Source organism: Liolophura sinensis, chromosome 13 (assembly GCF_032854445.1).
Source record: "Liolophura sinensis isolate JHLJ2023 chromosome 13, CUHK_Ljap_v2, whole genome shotgun sequence".
Taxonomy (NCBI): domain Eukaryota; kingdom Metazoa; phylum Mollusca; class Polyplacophora; order Chitonida; family Chitonidae; genus Liolophura; species Liolophura sinensis.
The window spans coordinates 168,724-195,899 of record NC_088307.1 but is presented as its reverse complement, the minus strand read 5'-3'; the positions used below and the strand labels follow the sequence as shown (position 1 = coordinate 195,899).

General features: G+C 41.0%; 1 protein-coding gene across 1 annotated transcript; it reads left to right on the top strand.

Annotated features, from left to right (window-relative positions):
- Window positions 1-24,606, top strand: LOC135480776 (Golgi-associated plant pathogenesis-related protein 1-like). The gene is made up of 4 exons (XM_064760700.1): window positions 1-101; window positions 15,150-15,311; window positions 19,294-19,416; window positions 23,446-24,606. The coding sequence occupies exons 1-4, from the start codon at window positions 77-79 to the stop codon at window positions 23,637-23,639; spliced, it is 504 nt and encodes a 167-aa protein (XP_064616770.1). The 5' UTR covers window positions 1-76; the 3' UTR covers window positions 23,640-24,606.
- The last annotated feature ends 2,570 nt before the right edge of the window (window positions 24,607-27,176 follow it).

The window sequence follows — 27,176 nt, the reverse complement described above, 5'->3', positions numbered from 1 at the left end:
ATTGGAAAGCTGGATGAGATCGGTGTGAAGCGTCTAGAGCTGCGGTACGTCTACGTCCATTCTCCCGCCCAATGTGATGTGGAACCAGGACCACTACGCCGGTAAGTCATAGATGATCTTTTAAACACCTCATCTCACGTGTAGTCGAATCTCTGCTGAGGCGGCCAATGGTTTAAATCTGTATGATGCGTTATGTCATTGTTGGTTACCTGTCATCACAGACAAACGCTCCTGGTTTTGCCGCCCTTAAGATGGCTGCTTCTCCGGATGACATAGCGTTGTCCAACCGCTGAGCTACATGCTCATGTGCAGTCAGGTTGGTGCTTAATACATTTGCCTAGTTTTTCTCTCCCATTACTTTACAAGAAGGCAGATTCGAATGTATGGTATATACTGCAGTACATCACTGTGTTTTTTTTATAAAAACTTCCATTTCCAGCCATCTATAGAGTTTCTCATAGAGTGTATGACCTGTAAATCGATGAAGGCCTGTGCGCTGGAATTGAGTTTGGAAGTTTTGACAAGAAACATTGATTTTCTCCTGCTGATATCCCATAAAACGACTCAGTCTGTTTGTTCTAAAATGATATCACCTCTCTTTATTCCTTACACAATTAGTTTTGGTGAAACTCTCTTATTTGGAAACTTAATACCTCCAGGCGCTTTGTTCGTTAGGTCTAAGTCAGGTTCATACCTTGTGATTATTTCGTATTGTAATAAAAGAAAAACGTGCGGTAGAGTCCGTTCAGCGAAATCAGTGATAAATGTTTGAAAATTCCAATTTTACCTCCCATTAAGGATATTATCACCCAGTGCGGATATTATCACCCAGTACGGATATTATCACCCGGTACGGATAAACTACCACCTCATTGTATTTTATCATCCTTCACGGGTAGTGTCATGGCACTTGGTATTTTTGCATTCATTACGGGCAAAGTCTCAGCACTACGTATTTCTTTTCACATTACGCGGGGAAGGCCTGTTTAATACTTTCTGTTTGATTACTCGATACGGACGAAGTCTCGATACCTGGTATTTTATATTACGTATTTTCCATTACGGGCGATGTCCTGTATTTTATCTTCCACAACATGCGAAGTCCCGACACCTGAAATTTTATTTCCCCATCACGGGATAGTTCTTTTCAGTACTTGGTATTTCATCACTCATTACAGGCACTGTCTAGGCACCTGGTATTTTATCTTCCATTACGGAGAAGCATATTTACTTTGTATTTTTCCAATCATTGTGGGCATGAAAATTACATGTGGCCAGTGTAAATCATGTGTAAAAATTACTCTTGGCCAGTGCATCACGTGTAAAATTACATGTGGCCAGTGTGAATCAGGTGTAAAACTTACATGTGGCCAGTGTGAATCAAGTGTAAAAATTACCTGTGGCCAGTGTGAATCAAGTGCATATTTTATGACAGGAATAGCGTGTCAAATAGCTCAATCTCCTGACGTTAGCGATGACAGTGACGACAACGATGACACTGCTGCGAGCGCTGACACTGCTGACAGCGATGACAACGATGGCACTGATGAAAGAGATAACACACCTGACGGCGACCCTGATGACACTGATGACAGTGGTGATACCTGTCATGTAATGACTGTCAGATGACTTGTTTTTTTTTTTACCTTTACTCATAGAATCTATGCCCATGTATTTCTGCCTCTCCTGTAATATAAGCCATTTCTGCCCGGATGACAGTTTTGGGCTCACAGCTGTACTGATTCGTGAACGTGTGGTTGGTGTATGCTGTCAATGTCCTCTCGATTATGTAACGTGGACAAGGCAATTATAGAGCATATATCACAGCTTAGTGCTTTCATGTTACTGTTTATTAAATGTCATGGCAACACAGCATTTAAGAAATTCTGGGCCAGTGACGCCTACAATATTGAAGCTAACATCTTTATATCATTTCATCTTTTGCATCAGTCATATTGCTAGTGGCGTATAAATTGCTATCATTCAGGTATTTACACTAACAGCTAGAATGAAACACTGCGTGAGGTAAAATGAGAAGATGTCGGATTTCAAGGGATACGTGTGGCCATTTCCTGGGGACAGACCTTCGACATTTGAAAAATAGCTGACAATATTTCCTACGTCTGAGAGATATGTAAACCATAACACAGTTGTGATCCTGATATTTTTGTCAATGGCATGCCTGATTCGAGGGGTAAAATAGTGACTTCTCAACATCATGTCATCATTCATCGCTTCATTAACACATGAAAAGTATCCCTATGTACATTCTATACCGTGAACCATTCCTCATAACACAAACCATCATTACGATCAGCTCGTACTTTGGACCATTCATCATCACCATCAGTCCGTACCGTGTACCATTCATCATAACACAAAACACCATTACGGTCAGTTCGTATCTTGTACCATTCATCACCATGGTCAGTCCATAACATCTACCATTCATCAACATATTCAGTCCGTACAATACACCATTCCCCACTATGGTGAGTTTGTCACAAGTGCCACTCATAACTATAGTCATTTCGTACCATGTACCATTCATCACTTTGTTTAGTTGATCACACGTACCAGTTATAACTATGGCAAATCGTACAATGCCTCATTCCCGTACATTCACAGGAGATACAAAAAAGTGTGTGAGGTGCAGGGCAGTAGTGCTCTACTATCACTCCATTGAAAGCAAAAAAATCTGATTCACAGCTCCAAGGAGGGTCAGCAAGCGTACAGACACTCAGGTGTAAACTCAATCAGTAACACAAACAAATCGTCACCGTGATCAGTCCATAACATGTACCATTCATCACTATGATCAGTCCGTATCACGTACCACTCATCACCATGGTCAGCCCATACATGTACCATTCATCACTATGATCAGTCCGTATCACGTACCACTCATCACCATGGTCAGCCCATACATGTACCATTCATCACCATGGTCAGTACATATCACTCACCGTTCATCAATAAGGTCAGTCAATAATACATACCATTCAATTACAAGGGTCAATCTGTAATACGTGCAGATCGTCACTATGGCCAGTCCGTAACACGTACAATTAATTACTATTGTCAGTTGGTAATACATATTGTTTATCACTATTGTCATTCTGTAACACATACAACATCACATCCACCCTGTACAACATCACCACACCTAACACATTCTCGAACAGACCAGTGTACAAGTACAAATTCCAGCACAGACCTGTGTAAAAATACATATTACATCACAGGCCTGTGTACAAGCATATATTCCAGCACAGATGTATGTACAGGTACACATTTCAAAACAGACCTATATATAAGTTCATATTCAAGCACAAACCTATGTACAGGTAAACAATTTAAAGCAGACCTGTATACATATTGCAGCACAGACCTGTATACAAGTACATATTCCAGCACAGAGATGTCAACAAGTACATATTCCAGCACTGACCTGTGTACAAAAACATATTCCAGCACAAAGATGTAAACAACTACATGTATATAATCCAGCACAGACCTGTGTACAAGTACATATTCCAGCACAGACCTGTGTACAAGTACATATTCCAGCACAGAAATGTAAACAAGTACATATTCCAGCACAGAAATGTAAACAAGTACATACTCCAGCACAGAAATGTAAACAAGTACATACTCCAGCACAGAAATGTAAACAAGTACATACTCCAGCACAGGCCTTGTGAACAAGTACACATTCCAGCACAGAGGGGTGTACCAGTACATATTCCAGCACAGACCTGAGTACAAGTACATATTTCAGCACAAACCTGTGTACAAGTACATATTTCAGCACAGACCTGTGTACAAGAACATGTTCCAGCACAGACCTGTGTACATATACACATTGCAGCACAGAGATGTGAACTGATACATATTTCAACACAGACCTGTGTAGAAAGACATATTCCACAAAAGCGATGTGGACAACTACATATTCCAACACAGACCTATAAACAAGTACATATTCCAGCAGAGACCAGTGCACAAGTACATTTTCCAGCACAGAGATGTGAACAAGTACATATCCCAGCACAGACCTGTGCACAAAAAACATATTCCAGCACAAAGATGTGAACAACAATATAATCCAGCACAGACATGTGTACAAGTACATATTCCAGCAGTAATAAGTGCACAAGTACATATTCCAGCACAAATCTATGTACAGGTACACATTTTCAAACAGACATGTATACAAGTTCATATTCCAGCACAGACCGGTGTACAAGAACATATTCCAGCACTGGCCTGTGTACAAATACATACTCCAGCACAGACATGTGTACAAGTACACATTCCAGCACAGGCCTGTGTACAAGTACATATTCCAGCACAAACCTGTATACAAGTACATATCCCACAACAAACCTGTGTACAAGCACATATTCCAGCAGAGACCGGTGTACATACAAGTACACATTCCAGCACAGGCCCGTGTACATGTCCATATTCTAGCACAGGCCTTTGTATAAGTACATATTCCAGCACAAACCTGTGAACAAGTGCATATTCCAGCACAGAGACGTGAACAAGTACGTATTCCAGCACACAGATGTGAACAGGTACATATTCCAGCACAGGCCTGTGTACCAGTACATATTCCAGCACAGACCAGTGCACACGTACATATTGCACAAAACACTTGTGTACAACTACATATTTCAGCACTGACCTGTGTACGTGCATATATTCCAGCACAGAGATGTGTACAACTACATATTCCACAACAGACATGTGTACAAGTACACATTCCAGCACAGACGTGTGTACCAACACATATTCCAGCACAGACCAGTGTATAAGTACATATTGCAGCACAGAGATGTGAACAAATACGTATCCCACCACAGAGATGTGTACAAGTACATATTCAAGCACACGCCTGTGTACAAGTATATATTCCAGCACAGACATGTGTACAAGTATATATTCCAACACAGACCTGTATACAAATACATTTTCCAGCACAGACATGTGTCCAAGTACATATTCCACAACAGACACGTGTACAAGTACTTATTACAACATAGACCAGTGTGCAAGTACATATTCCAGCACAGACGTGTGTACCCGTATATACTCCACAACAGACTTGTGAACAAGTACATATTCTACAACAGACCCGTGTACAAGTACATATTTTAGCACAGACCTGTGTACAAATACATATTCCGGCACAGGCCTGTGTAAATGTACATATTTCAGCACAGAGATGTGTACAAGTACATTTTCCACAACAGACCTGTGTACAAATTTATATGCCAGAAAATGAATTGGATAGATCAGTTGAACGCCTTATTTATTGTCTCGTACCATGTGCGGGAATTTGGGAACTTGACAGCCTGTGTACGAGTGAGGGCAGTCTCAACGTGGAGCAGTCCCAGCGTGGAGGTGCACTGATGGATACTGTTGATGTATCATGGGTGCAGATTTTGCCTCAACATGGTAGCCAATGTCCAGTGCCTTTACACAGCGAGTACCGGATATTTGTACCTACAACAGGAAGTCTCTCATAATGGAATATGGAAGACAAAGATCGTGTTCTCCCACAATATCCGGTTTATTCCCTCCTGGAAGCACAAGCTGCCAGAGTATATAATGGGAATTTTGGCATGATAATCAAGTTTGAAATACAAAAAGAAGAATGCTGTGAGGTGAGTTTTATCATAGAAAACCCATACATTATCAGGCCGGAATTTCCATTTAAATCTTCTACAGTGCAGGGTGAAAATGACAACCCTAGCCCTCTACATTGTAAGGTGTAAATGTTTATTCAAATGTCTTACAGTATAAGGTGTAAATGACCATTCAAGCGTCCTACTGTATAAGGTGTAAATGATCATCCACATCCTATACAGTATGCGGTGTAAATGTTCATTTAAATCCCATGGTGTATAGGGTGTAAATGACCATGCCAAGCCTGTCCAGTTTAAGGCCTACATATCTTGTCAAACAGCCACACGACTTTCGTCGACCGGATAGGGAGAGTGAAGGGAACTGAAGTATGAAGTTGTTTTTATGTTAACGGGAGTATTTGTACTTTATCTCTGATGGTGGTATGGCGGTCGTTTAAGGCAGGCCAATGCTGTATATTAACAATAGGTTATTAAAGCAAAAATTATTTTCCCTCCAAAATAGTTGTTTTTTCAATGCCTGAACAATTTCGAATATTGTTTGCTTTAAACTATGTTGAAATCCTTGCCTCTATCAAGGATATTCTGTCAAGAGCCTTCCTATTCGCAGCTCAACTCTGTCCCGAGTCGCAGTGTTTTTATAATGTATTGCCTGCAAGAAGTTATTAGAGATCAGGCGCTATAATACAATTACGTTAGCTTCTGCAATATTCAGCGCGAATGAGTGGCTGGTCTGCCAGTCTCATACAATCGATTAATACCTGTCAACGGACTATTTAAATGTAAATATATTCTCAACTCGGCTCACGGGAGACCCCGATGTCGATATCATTTTTCGACGGTATTCATTTATTTCGGGACTCAATGTGTAAGGGAACTGTATTCACGTAATGATGTTATAACCAAGCAAATGGATATTTGGCTGCGCCGTGGGGAACCTCTAGGAAAGTGCGCATGCGCTGTATCTATACACCGTCAACTACTCAGTAGACGTGAGGGTATTCTTAGTTGTGTAACTCAGTTATTGAGACTGACAGGAGTTCAGAAGAACATGGGATGTGGCTGTAGTAAGAAGTATGCCATGAATAAATTCATTTCACACTAGGCGTAAAAGTGCTAGAAAAAATAACTCCTTGCACATCGACGTGTAATGGATTATCGATGTGACTGTCATTCTGAGGCAAAATAGGCTCGATACAAATTAGTGGCGAAACAACAACAACAGCACTCTTTCGCTATAACCAGTATTTCCTGACAGCACGGTGTATTTCAATCTCTCTGTTCGTTTTAATAGAAGCTCATCGATCACCGCCCATAGCACAGCTTATTGGTGTTGTATAATGTTGTGTCAAAGAATAAATCGGATCTAAACGTATATGTATTTTTTCTTCGGCACAAGGAAATTCACACTTATGAGGGAGGATCAGTGGTTGACTAAATATGCCCGGGCGGAAGTACTCAGGCCGCAGTGCCATTGGCTGCCGACTGAGTAGGTTTCTGCAGACTTCCATACCTACAGTAAAGCAAGGGCGAAAACAGAGCCTATAGCAAGAGTCAGCCTTGCTGACAGGAAGATGGATAAACTAGTCTAGCTGTACAACAGTGAACACTACAATACACAAACAATGGGACAGTGCACATATGTCATGCACAGTCGACAATACACAGATAGAGGACAGTGTGTACATGCAATACAAAGTGGACAATGCACAGAAATAGGACAGTGTGTACATGCAATACACAGTCGACAATACACAGACATAGGACACTGTGTTCATGCAATGCAGTCGACAATACACAGACATAGGACACTGTGTACATGCAATGCAAAGTCGACAATACACAGACATAGGACACTGTGTACATGCAATGCAAAGTCGACAATATGCAGACATAGGACAGTGTGTACATGCAATGCAAAGTCAACAATACACAAACATACAACAGTGTGTACATGCAATGCAAAGTCGACAATACACAGGCATAGGACAGTGTGTACATGCAATGCAAAGTCGACAATACACAGACATAGGACACTGTGTACATGCAATGCAAAGTCGACAATACACAGACATAGGACAGTGTGTATATGCAATACAAAGTGGACAATACACAGACATAGGACAGTGTGTACATGCAATACACAGTCGACAATACACAGACATAGGACACTGTGTACATGCAATACACAGTCGACAATACACAGACATAGGACACTGTGTACATGCAATGCAAAGTCGACAATACACAGACATAGGACACTGTGTACATGCAATGCAAAGTCGACAATATGCAGACATAGGACAGTGTGTACATGCAATGCAAAGTCGACAATACACAGACATAGGACACTGTGTACATGCAATGCAAAGTCGACAATATGCAGACATAGGACAGTGTGTACATGCAATGCAAAGTCAACAATACACAATCATAGGACAGTGTGTACATGCAATGCAAAGTCGACAATACACAGGCATAGGACAGTGTGTACATGCAATGCAAAGTCGACAATACACAGACATAGGACACTGTGTACATGCAATGCAAAGTGGACAATACACAGACATAGGACAGTGTGTATATGCAATACAAAGTGGACAATACACAGACATAGGACAGTGTGTACATGCAATACACAGTCGACAATACACAGACATAGGACACTGTGTACATGCAATACACAGTCGACAATACACAGACATAGGACACTGTGTACATGCAATGCAAAGTCGACAATACACAGACATAGGACACTGTGTACATGCAATGCAAAGTCGACAATATGCAGACATAGGACAGTGTGTACATGCAATGCAAAGTCGACAATACACAGACATAGGACACTGTGTACATGCAATGCAAAGTCGACAAGACACAAACATAGGATAGTGCGCACATGCGAAGCAAAGTCGACAATACACATAGGACAGTGTGTATATGCAATGCACAGTCGACAATACACAAACATAGGACATAGGAGAGTGGGTACATGTAGTGTGATGCACGGACTACAATACACATAAGACAGTGTACTTCTAATTCACAGGCAACAAAACACAAACATAGGACAGTGTGCACATGTAATTCACATTCGACAATACACAGACATAGGACAGTGTGTACATGCAATGCAAAGTCGACAATACACAGACATCGGACAGAGGAGAATGTGTACATGTATTGTGATGCACAGGCTACAATGCACATAAGACAGTGTACTTCTAAGTCACAGGCAACAAAACACAAACATAGGACAGTGTGCACATGTAATTCACATTCGAAAATACAAACATATGACAATGTGTACATGTATTTTAATGCAAAGACGACAGTACACAAACATATAAGACTGTGTGTACGTCTGTTGTAACGTAAAATATATTGTTTCCTGTCGTTTACGGTGTGTCCTACATTTTAAAAAGGGTACGGAGGGCATAAAACTCCTTACCATGCAAAACGTGTGGACAATCTCCCCAAGATTGTTACCATAACAAGGCAACTCTAGTGATATGCCAGCGTGGCACCGAAAACATGGAGTAATTCGCACAGCTGTCTGATGTCTGAGTACAGAGAGGTACGGTTCGGAGTTACCTCAGGTTATCTCATGGTTTTGCCTGGGATAACGGTCTTACAATGTATTTACTTTTTGCTATAACTAAGTACCATAAGCAGTGAAATTTTGTGTATTCTATATGTGGAGTATAGATTTAAAAGTTATAATATTTATTGGTTAGAATGCCATATGCTTGGTTGAATCCCTAGGCAGACAGGATGTTGCCAGTTTACAATACACCTTTAGAACTCGCGCAAAGCGTATATTCTGTCATAGAATTTTAATGTATTACAATGGTCCCATGCTGTCATTTTCACGTGTTCATATGTCTTCTCATAATGAAAAGACCAAACTATGCTACATGTACATGTTTAAAACTGTAGCCTGTGTTTTCGGCTGACTGTACAGTTTTCGGCTGACTGTACTGTTTTCGGCTCACTATACTGTTTTCGGCTGACTGTACTGTTCCCATTGTGAAAATGTGACAGTAGTAGTAGCACATCTTGAATGCATCTGGGTTAGTGACGTGGTTATCATCACTAAGCTAGTTCCATTTACCTTTAAGGCAGCTTTACGGTGTGTCAGTAGGACGCTTATCCTTGCTGTCGCAAAAAGTGTAGAAATCCATGAGAGATTCCCGCAGAACAAACATCGTCGCGTGTTGGACGACTGAGTGGACACAAGCCCTGGCAATCCTAACAGACAAAAAGAAAGTCTCGCCGAAACCCGCCGCAATATGATTGCATTAGAACTACCGCCATTCAATTGCTTTCTTTGTCACGGTTACCTTTGAATCCCGAACCATTTGACTTTTTTCTACCAGGCGAGGCCAATCCTGGCTATCCAGTATCTATTCACTGAGAGATGCCTTAAATTCACATCTTCGTGATCCCGGACGAAATGCCCGGATGTGGGTCGATTGGATTCTTTGCCTTTCCGTTCAGGAGCATTTATATCTCTGTGTTAACCCTGTTTCACTGCACGAACAGGCAGATCCCTGAAGGCAAACAGTGTATCAACAATAGAGGAGGCATAAATCCACCTTGTTTTCTTTATTGCACCTAGTAAACGTACATATTTGAAGATGTGTTTACTAATTACTATAATTTTTACACCTTTCCATATTCATGCTTTTGATTTCCGCTACAGACGTCAGCTAAAGCGCAAGTATTTTTGCCTGGACAGGATCTGTGAACTGCACAACTGACGTATAATGTCGAATAAGTCGTATGGCCATCATCAAATTTTGAAACACCAGAGTCGAGTGGCGTCTTAGGCGCTTTTGTATTCTACAGGATAGTCAAAGGGTCACAATGAAGCTTGCCTACTTACTAGCAAGTAAGCTGACTTAATAATTAAGGTTTGAGCTATCTCCAACATGCTATGGAACCATAGAAACCGTACACATGCACACTCAGTATTTACATGTTATAGGTTCAGTGTTAAACTTATTCAGCTGATAGTGTCAAGGTACCTTCGCAAATCTACGTTAGGAAAATTTACAACTTTTGGAACAACACAGAGAGCTAACGAGTTTCATAGATTCACGGGTCGCTAATGTTCTACGAGCCTGTGCTGTACTTTCACAGTCGTGTGGTGTGATAGTAACATGACATCAAATGATTTACGTTAAGTTCATGAGGCTTGGTGTAGGTTAGTCCGCCAGTTGCCTTTTACCACCAGATTGTGTTTATGACTTTTTACGATAAGATTTCCAGAAGATTGTTTCAACTTGTTACCAAAGTTCAACGATGTAATAGTTTACTGTAATCTTTTTAACTGTAGTTTGAGATTTGAAGCAGTGCCCTATGAAGTATAATTTGTGTTCTTGTTTAATTTGTTAATGTATTAGAAAACACGACAACGTGACAGCCTATTTCCATCACAAAATGTCACAGGTGTATAGTAGCATATTTGACAAAAAATCCTGATGACTATTTTCCTTTCATAGACTGAACTACGATCTGGCTCTACCACACTGTCTCTCTTAGCTTTTATGTCAGATCATTCACACGCAAAAAATTTCAGCAATCCTCGGATAGACCGAGAACCTTAATGAAGAAGTGCACTGATGGAGAGCACGGGTACTCGTGTTGCCTCGTCTACATCCACGTGGCAGGAGATTCCGTTTATTTGTGTCATGTATGTTATGCATGTGTATTCTAGCAGACTGGGATCAGTGACATGCTGTCAATTATCTGTGATCAAAGGACCCCCCGGTGAACCCCGAGGTATTCGGCCCCGAAGTTTGGGTCATGCCAGAACAAAATGCCTGTGATGACAGAACACATGCCTGTGCATAGAAAATGCTTTTGTATGTTAAAGGTTTCATTAAAGATGGTGGTTCTGCAGTACAATCGACAGTTCAGTGAGCATATTTTTGTAGTTGAGCCATGTTTTTAAGTCCCGGACGTTGTAGTCAGATTCACTGATATACTGCCCAGCCCATTACAGAGGTGCTTGAAATATTGCATGACTGTGATTGCTGTGGACGGCGTGGGATCTTGGATATACGTGCAAATCTACAGAACAGGTAAAAATGTTAACACTAAGGATAACACATATATCTCAGTCTACAGTATGTGGTAGAAATGGGAGGAGACTTGACTGGCTCACGCTCACACAGGTTTTCCAGTAACCCAGTTTAATGTTGGACTGAAGTAAGAATACACTCCTGTATTCTAACAATACAGTCCCTGTATGTGAGGTCTCCGATGATGACAATCAATACTTGAATTGAGCTGAAATGAGTTCTGAAAAAATCAAATTCCAGGAATTACAATCATGTTCACAAATTTATGTGCTTATCCATGTGAATTCACTTATGACACTGTTCAATTCACAAGTTTCTAGTTGATGACAACAGAATCCCTCAAATAATAACTGTTTGAACAACTAAACTGGTAGAATTCACTTTGGAATGCATTGTTTACCAATACCGAATCAAGGGAAATAACTATGGCATAAAGAGTTCTTGTTTAAATCACGCCCAAACAAATTGGCTAGTACTTTTGAACTATTGCCTTTAACTATACTCCCTGCTCTATTTTGTGTTCGCTATACTTGAGTACCCATGTGCATTTTTATTTCATAGGCGGGGAAATACGTCCGTCTATGACTAACTGGTGTGTGTCTGACTGTGTAGCATACAGTGTGTCTTCACGTCAAAGCACATTGATTTAGGCACCAAGGTGTTAATTTTCAGTGAGATACTGTATAAGGAGTACTTTTCTCAGCACTCATTGTCCCCTGTCCCTCAGAATCTGTTAACGTACAACAGTGGTCATATACCTGTTCTTGATGTTTGTTAATTTGAACGTTAAATACGACGATCAAATGTTGACGAACTTTCTGTTTTACGTCACTAAAGAAGGTTCCAGTCTAATGTGAACTGATCTCTTTACACTCACGTATAACGGCAACGTTATTCAGACCGTGGACATTCCGTCTCAGTTTTCCCAAGTGTTCACCGGTTTTGGAAAGGCAACCAAATAAGCACACCGTCCAGCTGATGGCCCATCCGTTCGACCTGTGTCACAGAAACGGAGATGAGTTCCCCTGTCTGTGCGTCCAGGAGTTTCAGCAAAACTCAAGCGTTTAGAGGAAGCCGCCATAATAAAGAAAACTGATTCCTCGCCATGGATTTCAAGTCTGCTTGTGGCACGTAGGAAAAGAAAAAGATTCGATTATGCGTTGATCTAAGGGTTGTCAACAAAGCTCTTGTAGCAGACAAATACTCACTATTGACCAAAGGGGAACCTACTTCTAAATTTCATGAATCTACTAAACTTGATCTGAGACGTAGCTGTCTGCAGATACCCCAGACCGAGGATAGCAGACATCTGAAAGCATTACTGTCAACATTTGGATCTTTGAGAATCTACAGGTGGGCTGATAGATTACTTCAGTCAACTTCAATGTGAAACGTATCAGTGGAACAAGAATGAAGTAGCAGACATGCTCAGTAGACTCTCTCCCGAAGAAACATTGCCGACTTCGGCGATGAGGGATGCTGGCGTTCTTGGAACTGATCTCAACGGTCTTATTCAGGAAGATCTCAAGCAAGCTTCAGCCAGCGATCCAGTTCTCCTACAGCTATGTTTATATGGATGGCCTCATCATGTTTCAAAAGAACTGAAAGCATATCACCGCCTTCAGCATGAGTTATCTGTTTGGAATGATTCGAATATTACCGGTGGTTCTAGAGCAGTAATACCTGACAGTCTTCAAGAGCGTTTCACGGACATGGCGCGTAGTGCCCACCCAGGCATAGCTCGCATGAAACATGGGATGTCGCGAAACTATCTGGTGGCCTTCCATGAACACAAACATTGAAGATTTCGTGAGAAACTGTGCACCAGTGGACCAGTGGTAAATCGGTAAAACTCATTCAGGCTCCACTACAGCCAGTTCCTTGGCCAACTCAAGCTTGGAAGGAGATTGTCATAGACATCCATGGCAAAGTGCAAATTGTTCCACAGGTTCGGAGATTTATATTAGTTGTACATGATTTCCATTCCAAGGGACAAGAAATTGCTACGACCAACAGAATAACTTCAGATGCAGTTATTCGTATCTAAGAAGATCTCTCAGATCGTTCGGGATTAACTTATGTTATTTCGGATAACCGTTCCCAATTCACTTCCGGCGAATTTGAAACGTTTCTGTCCAGACACCGGATCCAACATCTCTTGTCTGTCCTCAAAGCAACGGAGCCGTTGAGAGAGTCAACAGAGTCGTGAAGGAAGCACTGAAATCCAAAATCCGAGAGAGGGAAACCTTCGCACAAAGTATCCGCTTTCTTTTGCAAAACTACCTTGCAACGCCACAACACTTACCCAGAAATCACTTGCGGAACTGATGATCAACGGGCAAAAACAAGAAGCAAGACAAGGTTAAATGTTACACCGATGCATGGCGAAATGTAAAACAGTGGCAATTTGAATCTGGTAACTGGATTCGTGTAAAACGTCCACAACGAGGTCACAAGTTAAAAACAGATTTGTCTAAACCAGATCACAACGAAAACAGGCCTAGCATCTTCCCAGTTAGATGATGTATCAACATGGAATGCCAGACATTGTATTCTGTCAGGTCAAGAAGCACAACCCAGACAATCACATTTACAAGTGGAAGACCTACATGTAACTTTAGAATCCACGAGAAACTGTTTTCCAAATCTCGAGGTGAAACAGAAGACCACCAAGATACTTACAGAAATATGAACTCTAAACCATAACGTCATTTCCTGTTTATCTGAAAATCCTACTCTGAAGGGGAAATGTACATACTCTCGTATGTTCCGTATAATTGTCAGTTATTTTTTTTCTGATCCCATGACTGTACAAGCGCGTATTTTTGCCATGGTGAGAATAGAAGATCGACGTTGAAATTGTTTCTTGTCATCTTTCCCCTATCTTTCCGGACATAACACCTCGCACATGACAGGTGTATGTTGTGGGTTTCCAGGCTTAGATAACTCAAGATCCGGGTTGTTCTATCCCACATTCAGTTGCATATGTCCTCAGTGGAATCAACAGGGGAATTCCTCACGCAATAACGATGCGCATGTTATGTTTTATGGTTTCAGGCTACAAAAATATTAAACGCCCCGTTGTTCAGTCCGACAATTAGTCCCGTGTGTCCTCAGTGATTTATTTTTTTATTTGCATGGTGTTTTACGCCGTACTCAAGAATATTTCACTTATATGACGCCGATCAGCATTATGGTGGGAGGACACCAGGCAGAGCCTGGGAGAAACACACGACCACCCGTGGGTTGCTGATAAACCTTCGTATGGACGGAGAGGAGCTGGACTTGAACTCACAAGTTAAACTCACAGGGACCGCATTGGTGAGAGGCTGCCGGGTCTTCAGTGACACCCACATAGGAAATCCGCACACATTTGTGATGTACTTGTTATGTTTTATGGTTTCAGGCTTGGACAACTTTAAGATCCAGGTTGTTCAGTCGCACAATCAGTTCCGCGTGTCGCACGGCTGTCCGAGGCTGAACCTGGCCGACGATTTGAACAACAACGCACAGGACTGGGCGAACACTCTGGCAGACAGGGGTTATCTGCAATACAGCGAGACGCCAGGTGAGCAAACTACTGACAAACAATGATGGCTTCAACATCAAACTATACTGTAAAGGTAACGTCGTCGTGCCATTGTGTTCCTTCGTTTAAAGACGATGTGGGAGAATTTATTTATTTATTTATCTGACTTCACGACGAATTCAAGAATATTTCACTCATACGACGGCAGCCAGCAATATGGTGGGAGGAAAACGGGAAGAGACCGGGGAAAACCCTCTACCATCCGCGGGTTGCTGGCCGCGTACGGCAAAAGAGGAAGCCATCATGAGCTGGACTTTAACTCAGGGCGAGCGCATTAGTGAGATGCCCCTGTGCCATTGCACCGCGATATACACACTAATCCCCTCGGTCATGAAGTCCCCCGATGTGGGGGAATGTTTTCCAAGTCAGGCATAATGTATATTTGTTTCCAATACGGTCCTCCGTATCGAGAATGACAGAAGCCAAGCGTCAAACCATTCGCTAATAGTACATAACAAAAACTAAATGCAGCTACCAGTACCTTGTCATTTAGTTCAGAACACTTACAACAATACCCATCTGCCAGTACATTGTGATTTAGTTCAGAACACTTACAATCATACCGTTCCGCCACTACACTGTTATTTAGTACAGAACACGCACAACTATACCCATCTGTCAGTACATTGTCATTCAATTCAGAACACGTACAACCATACCCGTCTGCCAGTACACTGTCATTCAGTTCAGAACACGTACAACCATACTCATCTGTCAGTACATTGTCATTCATTTCAGAGCACTTAGAACCATACTCATCTGTCAGTACATTGTCATTCATTTCAGAGCACTTAGAACCATACTCATCTGTCAGTACAATGTCATTCATTTCAGAACACTCACAACCATACTCTTTTGCCAGTACATTGTCATTTAGTTTAAAACACTTACAACCATATCTTTCTGCCAGTACATTGTAATTTAGTTCAAACACATACCACCATACTTATCTGTCAGTACTTTGTAATTTAATTCAGAACACCTAAAACCACAACACTTGCAACCATATTCATCTGTCAGTCCATTGTCACTTTCATGAGAACACTAACAACCACATCCATTTGCCAGTACACTGTCATTTAGTTCACAACGCTTAGAAACATACACATCTCCCAGTACATTGTGATTTAGTTCAGAACATTTACAACCATACCCTTCTGTCTGTAAATTGTGAATAGGTTCAAAACACTTAAACCATATCAATCTGCCAATACTTTGTCATTTAGTTCAGAACATTTACAATCATATCCATCCGCCAGTGCCTTGTGATTTAGTTCAGAACACTTACAACCATACCCTTCCGCCACTACACATTGTCATTCATTTCAGAACACGTACAGCCATACCCGTCTGCAAGTACATTGTGATTTAGTTCAGAACACTTGCAACCATATTCATCTGTCAGTCCATTGTCACTTTCATAAGAACACTAACAACCACATCCATCTGCTAGTACACTGTCATTTAGTTCAGAACACTTAGAAACATACACATCTCCCAGTACATTGTGATTTAGTTCAGAACATTTACAACCATATTCATCTGTCAGTACACTGTGATTTCGTTCAGAACACTTACAACCATATCAATCTGCCAGTATATTGCCATTTAGTTAAAAACACTTACAACCATACCCATATACTAGTAAAGTGTCATTTAGTTTACTGCACCTACAACCATACCCTTCTGCTAGTACATTGTTATTTCGTTCAGAACACGTACAACCATACCCATCTATCAGTACATTATGGTTTAGTTCAGAACACTTACAACCACATCCATCTGCCAGTACATTGTCATTTAGATCAGAGCACTTACAACCACATCCATCTGTCAGTACACTCTCATTTAGTTCAGAACGCTTACAACCATATCCATTTGCCAGTACTTTGTGCTTTTGTACAGAACACTTACAACCATATCCATCTCTCAGTACAATGCCATTTAGTTCAGAACACGTACAACCATACCCATCTGCCAGTGCCCTGTGATTTCTTTCAGAACATTTACAGCCATACCCATGTGCCAGTGCCTTGTAATTTAGTTCAGAACACTAAGAACCATATCTATCTACCAGTAGTTTGTGCTTTTGTACAGAACACTAACAACCATATCCATCTGTCTGCACAATGTCATTTAGTTCAGAACATTTACAACCATACCGATCTGCCAGTACAATGTGATTTAGCTCAGACCAATTACAACTATATTCATCCGCCAGGATATTGTCATTTGGTTTAGAACACTTGAAACCATACCAATCTACCAGTAAATTGTTATTTAGTTCACAACACGTACAACCATACCCATCTGTCAGTAAATTGTCATTTTGTTGAGAACACTTACAACCATATCCATCTGCCAGCACATTGTCATTTAGTTCACAACGCTTACAACTTTATCCATCTGCTGGTACAATGTCATTTTGTTCAGAACACTTACAACCATATCCATGTGCCAGTACATTGTCATTTTATAGAGAACACTTACAACCACATCCATCTGCCAGTACATTGTCATTTAGTTCAGAACACTTCCAACTTTATCCATCTGCCGGTACAATGTCATTTTTTCAGAACACTTACAACCATATCCATGTGCCAGTACATTGTCATTTTATTGAGAACACTTACAACCACATCCATCTGCCAGTACATTGTCATTTAGTTCAGAACACTTACAACTTTATCCATCTGCCGGTGCATTGTGATTTAGTTCAAAGCCCTTACAACTGTATCCACCTGCCAGTACTGTAGTTCAGAACACTTACAACCGTACCTATATGTCAAAACATAGTGATTTGATTCAAAACAGTTACAACCAAATCCCCACATGCCAGTACTTTCTGATTTAGTACAGTATATGGTTTAGCACAATCATGTCCATGTGCCAGTACATTGTCATTTTACTGAGAACACTTACAACCACATCCATCTGCCAGTACATTGTCATTTAGTTCAGAACACTTACAACCATACTCATGTGTCAAAATATAGTGATTTGGTTCAAAACACTTACAACCAAACATATCTACCAGTACTTTCTGATTTAGGTCAGAACACTTGCAACTTTTCTCATCTGACAGTATATTGTCATTTGGTTCAGAACACTTACAACCATACCCATCTACCAGTACATTGTCATTTAGTTCACCACATGTACAACCATACCCTTCTGCCACTAGATTGTAATTTGGTTCAGAAAACATACAACCATACCCATCTGCCAGTATATTCTCATATGGTTCAAAACACTTACAACCATACCCATCCGCAAGTGCCTTGTAATTCAGGTCAGAACACTTACAACCATACCCATCTACCAGTACATTGTCATTTAGTTCACAACATGTACAACCATACCCTTCTGCCAGTACATTGTTATTCTGGTCAGAACACTTACAACCATACCCTTCTGCCAGTACATTGTCATTTAGTTCAGAACACTTACAACCATACCCATCTGCCAGTGCCTAGTGGTTCAGTTCAGAACACTAACAACCATACCCAACTGCCAGTACACTGTCACTTAGTTCAGAACACTAACAGCCATACCCATCTGCCAGTACATTGTTATTCTGGTCAGAACACTTACAACCATACTGTTCTGCCAGTACATTGTCTTTTAGTTCAAAACACTTACAACCATATCCATCCACCAGTACATTGTCATTTAGTTCACAACATGTACAACCATACCCTTCTGCCACTACATTGTTATTTAGTTGAGTTTTGGTTGTGACATTTCGGCAGATATCAACACGAACTGAAGTATTCTGTACATTCCTAATAGTATTTATGCTGGGCAACTTTAACAATCTGATAATACATAGCCCTAAACGTTTATCGCCGCTAATGACAAGGACATATATTATGTTACACAATCAAAACAAGAACGTAAAACAGCACTTCTTCACAAGCTGTATAACGGCTTATGGCAGAACTTCTCCTGGCTGTTTCAGGCATTGGGGAGAATGTGGTGATTGTGGACCGAAATGGCCGTGACGTAACTGGCTCTGACGTCACAAAGCAATGGTATGAGGAAAGAAGCAAGTACGACTATAAAAATCCAAGATGGCGTAGAGGTAGTTAGTTTCCTTTGGTTGTCTCTCTAGTTTTCAATGAAAACTAAACACCCCTCCACACTGTTATAGCCTCCAGATGGCTTTTGAAACCTTAATGTCATCAGGAGGCATACTCCACGTTGTTGACGAGGAGGCTGTAGAATGTACGTTGATAAAAAAAGATCAAATTTAGTTTATTTTATACAATTTAAGAAAGAAAATGAACGTGCTATAATGAGAAATAAATTTCAAAATTTTCTGTCAATATGTGATAAGCATTGTGTAACATATGCTAAAAGATAAGAGTATCAGATTTATCACATAAGATGTCAATACGTTCATTTGAGACAGGTATTGTATTAGTGCATTAGTAACATGAGAAATCACTTTTACAGGAGAAATTATTTTTCCAAGGCAAATATATTTCCACCGATGTGTAGAAAAATTTCTCCCCGGTTTAGATAATATCCATTTCCACCGCGGTTGAGAAATGTCAACCGCAAAAGAAACATTTGCACTGCGGTGGAAATATTTAGACGGCGAAGAAAATTATTTTCACAAGGTGCTGGAAGACTGATTTTTATTCAGTGCCGATATTTTTTATGTCGACAAACGCTATATGTAAGTGCATGTACAAAGACACATTATATTCTGTTTATCTTATAGGCATGTTATGCCGATGTCGTATAATCATGATGTCGGTCCGTTCGTGATTTTGTCCGTGTGAACGAACTTGGCTCTTATTTAAAATGGGACTGCTGCGATCAAGTTTAAGCAAAATTGTTGAACGTTGAGACAGGGCAGGAAACGGTGTTTATAGATGCTGCAAATCTGGATGAAGGAGGTCCAAAGAACAAGTTGTCCTCAGTGAGGAAAGTACATCTAAGATGGGTTTTTTTTTCACATATTACATATACCTATTAGGCCTATTTTAGACAAAAATACCTCTTTATCAAGAGGTAAAATTTGAGCTTGCCCCTTTATTCTCCAAATTTCGGCTGTATAAATTCGCGATCATGCTTTATTCTCTATTTTAAGATTACGCCTTAATTCTCTACATTTGAGGTTACACCTTGATTCTCTATATCTAAGGTTACACTTTGATTCTCTGTATCTGAGGTTACGCATTGATTCTCTATGTCTAAGGTTACACCTTGATTCTCTATATCTAAGAGTTTTTTTCACATATGACATATGCCTGTTAGTTGATAAAATTTGATGTTTTAGACAAAAACACCTTCTTTATCAAGAGGTAAAAGTTGAGCTTGCCCCTTTTTTTTCCAAATTTCGGCTGTCTAATCACGCTTTATTCTCTATTTTAAGGTTATGCCTTAATTCTCTACATTTGAGGTTACACCTTGATTCTCTACATCTGAGGTCACGCCTTAATTCTCTATATCTGAGGATGCACCTTGGCTCTGCATATCTAAGGTTACGCCTTGATTCTCTATATCTGAGGTTACACCTTGATTTTCTATATCTGAGGTTACGCCTTGATTCTCTACATCTGAGGATGCACACTGGCTCTGCATATCTAAAGTTACGCCTCGATTCTCTATATCTGAGGTTACGATTTGATTCTCCATATCTAAGATTACGTCTTAATTCTCTATATCTGAGGTTACGCTCTGATTGTCTATATCTGAGTATACGCCTTGGTTCTCTATATCTGAGTTTATGCCTTGATTTTCTATATCTAAGGTTACACCGTGATTCTCTGTATTCAAGATTACGCCTTAACTCTTTATATCTGAGATTACGCCTGTCTAAATTCGCTATCACGCTTTATTCTCTATTTTAAGGTTATGCCTTAATTCTCTACATTTGACGTTACACCTTGATTCTCTATATGTAAGTTTACGCCTTGATTCTCTGTATCTGAGGTTACGCCATCATTCTCTGTATGTGAGACTACGCCTTAATTCTCTATGTTAAACCCCAAGCACTCACTCACTCATTCTCTCTATCTGAGGCTACGCCTTAATTCTCTGTATTTGAGGTTACGCCTTGATACTGTATATTTGAGGTTACGCCTTGATTCTCTATATTTGAGGCTATGCCTTCATTTTCTATATCTGAGGTTACTCTAAATTATACCTTTAAGTAAAGAGGCATTTTTCCATTGCGATAATCGTCGGCATTTGTACACTTCTACATGACATTACCCTTCACAAGCGTCATCAACTAACAGGCATAGCTTGGGAGAAAAAGCATACCTGTATGATTAAGCTCAACCAAAGAAAACCTTTTCTTCAGGCCTCCTTCGTCCACGGGCCCTCCTCCTAGCCACTTGCTATCCATAAACTTATCTGGCTTAAAGGTAATATTCCATTTCCTGAACCGTGTCAACCTTCATGGAATCAAATCCATGACCTTATCATGTAAAAACAAATGAAAAAAATGCCTTTGCCAACAACAGCTTTGTTTCCGATTACTTATGTTGTCGCACGTGGGCGTAGAGACATGAAAAGTACCATTTTTTGGCCCCATCACAAACCCAATGAGTCAGTCATGCACAGTTTATTCGTTGTTTAACAAAGATAAGTAAATGCATGACAAAAATGAAGAAAGCACAATAATAATAAATATAACTCTCGAGGAAAACGTAACCAAAGTGAAAAAAGATGTCCTAGATCTAAACCCAAGACTGCCAAGTATCACACACAATGGGACTAGTACTATGGGCGAGCAAAGAGATTGTCTGATAAATTATATGACAAAGAATTTACTGTGACAAAGTTGAGCCCTTTTCCACCGTAAACCGCAGTAATTAGTTTCGTGTACCTTGCACGAAGCCCCCAGGCTAAGTAGATGAGATACTTTAGAACAGTTTAAAAAACTTTTGCTGTTAATTTTATAAAAACTACACAACGCAGGAAAAAATAACATCAGAATGGAAATCAGCGGCCTGAAATACATCAGATTACCCTCCTTTTTTGTAACGTCACATTTTTACCATATGGCAAGCTTTAAAAGTTCACAATGAACTTCGACGCCTTGCTCAGACTTAATGTACCCACGGTCAGCCTACAAGAATATGAAAATTCAAAGCAGAGTTAATTACATCTTGCGAAAAAGGGGTTTAAAAAAATTTCTAAATTTCACGAAATTCAAAATGGCCGCCAAGCCGTGTGGCCAAATTTTCCCTGTAATTACACGCCTTGGTATGCCATGGAACATAGCTATCTTTTAGCCAAATGGGATGTTATTTTTTAACACTTTTAGCGGTAACAAAATTTGCATATGTTGCATGCACTATTTCATAAAACCCGCGTGTTAAATTGTAACAATTATGTGAAAATCGCAAATCATAAGTCTTTGAAATTCATTACCCTGAGGTTTCAGAAATGTTTTTGTTCAATGTAAATGTACGGTTTTTACTGGTGAAAGTAGTGACACTCTGCAAACAAGACCTTTCCTTACTCCCTGCTGGAACCAAGTCTCCCATTCTTTGCCGCGAAAGCAGAAATTCGATCGAAAATGCCCAGTATAAAAAGGTATGAACCTACATTACAAATATAGAATCTGTCGACTTTTGCTGCGATCACAGCGTCCATACGGACAGAGGGTCGGGCAGATGGACGTTGTGACAACCGTATGGTTTGGCGTAATATGCCAATGGGATGAGAAAAGTATAATGTATCTATATACTTACATACAGCGTTTTTCCACAGAAAAATTAACATATTTAACGAAAACAGGGGTTCCAACATCATGCGAATATATATTGTTTTTAAAATTTCCGTTTAAATAATTTGGAAAATATTTGTCTCCGCAAAACGGTTGATATGCTAAGCACAGAGAAACTAATCAACATGGCACTCATAAGTTACCATACTTAAGCTTGGATTTTCAGTTGTCGTTCTTGACGCACGACTACCTTTTAAGACCTTTGACCTCAACACGTAATGTAATTTTTGGCTAATTTTTCTACTGAGGTTACAAAGAATTTTTTCGACCGCTGATTGAAACCAGAAGCGGGTAAACTTCATTCTATTCCATTAGTCACATACATTTGACCTTTTATTTACTTCCCTTTTCTTCTCTCAGGTGTCAACAACTTTACTCAGCTTATCTGGAAGTCTACATCAGAAATTGGCGTTGGGGTTTCTAAGTTACGCGATTCAGACAAATATGTGGTAGTAACTCAGTACCGGCCCCCGGGAAATAACAACATGCCCGGGGAATTTAAGAAAAATGTCTTACCCCCTCACGAGACCAGCCAGCAGCACGTGTGTAACTGATGGGATGTGACCGATGTCTTGTCTTTTGAGTATTATGGACGGCGCCATCAGACGAGGTCCTACTACATTTGTTCCTGTAAGCCCAACTTTCATCAGTCAATGGCTTTGCTACTAGTGGTGCCACCTATCTGGCTTAGCGGGAGATAACTCGTCGCCTGCAAATCATGGGCCCAGGTGATGAGTGCCGATAAAAACAACTGACAGCAAAAGGTTTAATTTTCCGAGCGACGCTGTGATCAATACATCGTAACTGTACCTGTACGTCGTCTTGCATGAAGGCCTGGCGGCAGGTGTCGACTGTGATAAAGACACCATTGCTAACGGGCCGTGATCGATGTTAACACCGCCTTACTCAGATTAAGCTTTAACTTCGTGTCAGATATTTCAACTTGTATGCTTGTGTGGCGGTTAGTTTATTCCACGTCAGCTCTGAGCACATAGCTGGTTGTTACATGTAATGTACATAGACACGTCCCATGCTGTTAATGAGATGTTCTAATCTTGGGTCCAGTCGTCAGTCAAAGAAAAACACAATGTCTGAAACTGGTTTGCAAATAGTTTTTTGTTTCTGATCTCTCGCCGTGATCTATGTGCAATGGTTTTTCGAATAAAGTTTCTCTAAAATGTTGAAATACAACGTCGAAACAATATGCTGATAAACAGCGCCAAAACAGCACGAAAACATCGTCAGACAGTATGCTGTGATTTGGTACTCAATGAAAAGAGCTGCACAGCGAGTTAGTTTTATAACATTGGCCATGAATGTTTAGGATTTTGTAAACCAGATTACGAGCACGTTCAATTGTCTCTCTTTTCATATCAGAGTTCGGTAACAGGTTGCTCACTCACACTCGTGTCGTTCTGGAGTTTTGGCATGACAGCAATACTTCGTGGTAATCTCTCCACGACATGAATGCAACAGTTACGAAGATTAAGCAATATTCAATCCTGAATTTGTAAACGGTAAACGATGCTGATAAAATCAATTGTGTATGAAACATTAAAGATTTTAATAAAAGATATTTGAATAAACTTCACTTAATCTTACAACTTTTGTCACAAGACGTCTTTTCGATCTTAATACTTTCCTGTCTAGATACATCCCAGATACATCCAGACCGACTATGGATGGCACAGCTGGTACAGCGTCCACTTCGGGACCGGTAGATCCAGGGTCAATCCTGGGTCGAGTCACACCTATGGCTTTAAAGGAGGAGATTGTAGCTTCCTCACTTGGCGTTCAGCATGAAGGGGATAGTGCAATGACTGGTTGACCCGTATCATTGTAATGGCTCTGGCGGGGCGGCTTATTTGCCTTCGGTAAGTCGTCTCAGTGAAGCTGCACTAGATAAAAGAGCGGTGGAAATCCGTCCTGCAACAAGGAGGCACATTACATACATCCTAAAGATTCCTTCGTCGTCATATGACTGAAAAATTGTTGAGTACGACGTTAAACTCCAAGCACTCGCACTCACTAGATACATCCAAAAGTACCTGTCTCTTCTGACACTCTTCTGTATTTAATGAACGAGATCAAGATCAGAACGGTGCATTGTTAAATTCCGCAATCCTGAGAAAAAATATTGCAATGTGATAAATGGCTCTTCAGACGTCAGTCATTGACAAGCATGTATACTATCCAAAAAAAGAAACGCATAGGTGTTTTGTTTTATTTTAAAATGAAATAAATACATTTTGTCTTCATTTCATGAGCAAAATGTGTTTTAATATTGTTAATAGTCACAGTTAGCACACATTTTATTCCTCAAAACATTTCTTGGTTGAAAATGTTGAGTTTGGAGGCCGTTTTTGGAAGAAGTAAAAAATACAGCACCACACTGCATCACGTGCAGTCTTACACGCCGAACTTACGCATGGAAAGCATGCAGTGTGTGACCATAAAACCGCAACTTCGGGCCGGAAATCGGCGTCTTTCAAGTGGTGTTTTCAAGCTGATTCAACATGCCACGTCTTGACACTGTCACAAGAAATATTGCCATTGGAAGACTTCAAGCTGGAGAGTCCCAATCGTCCATTTCTAGGCATCTACACGTCAGCCAGAGCACGATTTCACGGCTTGCTGCCCGCTACAACAATACTGGGACAACAAATGACCGTCGGTGTTCAGGTCGACCACGGGTCACTACAGCAGCCCAAGATCGCTACATAAAGGTCCTCCATTTGCGTGACCGTTGTGCTACAGCTGAAAGCACAGCAGCCAGCATACCGGGACTGAGGAGGATATCAGGTCAGACAGTGCGGAACAGGCTGAGGGAACATGGACTGAGAGCCAGGAGGCCCTATGTTGGGATCGTGCTGCGTCCTCACCATCGCGCCAATCGCCTCCGATGATGTAACAACGTGACTGCATGGAATCTACGCAACTGGCGACGCATTTGCTTCAGTGATGAGTCCAGATTCCTATTGCAGAGACGTGATGGTAGAAACCGGGTTTACAGACGTGCTCACGAACGTTATGCCCCTAACTGCGAACGCCAAGTGGACAGATTTGGTGGAGGGAGTGTGATGATGTGAGCAGCAATATGGTATACTGGTCGTACAAATCTTGTCCACGTTCAGGGAAATCTTACGGCCGTACGCTACCGAGACACCATCCTGCAGCCACAGCTCTTACCTGTCATTGACGTTCAGCGGGAGTTGTTCCAGCAGGACAACGCCAGACCGCACACGGCACGTGTCACAAGGGACTTCCTCGCCGAAAACAATGTAAATGTGCTACCCTGGCCGTCCCGTTCCCCAGATCTTAACCCAGTTGAGCATCTGTGGGATGAACTTGATCGACGTCTACGCCAACGTCAACCTCAACCCCAAACGCTTCAAGAGCAAGTTGGATGTTTGCAGGAGGAGTGGCAGGACATTCCCCAGGCCTCTATCCAGCGTTTCATCCAGTTCATGACAAGGCGTGTCAGAACTGTTATTCGTGCCCGTGGTGGTCACAACAGATACTGACATTCCACTCAAGAGGGAGACTCATTGTGAGTGTCTTACCTCAAGTTGATGGCCTTGTTGTCTAGATATGGACCCTTCCTTAATCTGTGTAAAAAAATATTTGCAGAATAGCAATTCTTATTTAGTTATGCATAATTGAAAAGACTGCATCACCTCCGCAAAAAACCGGGTTATGCGTTTCTTTTTTTGGATAGTATATATGGCGACGGCTAACTGGCGCTAGGCCGACTGAATACACCCCAGTGGTGATTTTGTCGGCATATTGTGACCACTGACTGGCGACAGAATACGCTCTAGTGGTGGTTTTGTCGGCTTGTATTAAGGCGGTTGGCTCAGTGAATAGACCCTAGTGGTGATTTCGTCGGCATGTAGTCAGGTGGTTGGTCGAGTGAATAAGCTCCAGTGGTGATTTTGTCGGCATGTTGTCAGGCGGTTGGCCGAGTGAATACACCCTAGTGGTGATTTCGTCGACATGTAGTCAGGCTGTTGGCGGAGTGAAAAAGCCCCAGAGGTGATTTTGTCGGCATGCAGTCAGGCAGTTGACTGAGTGAATACACCCCAGTGGTG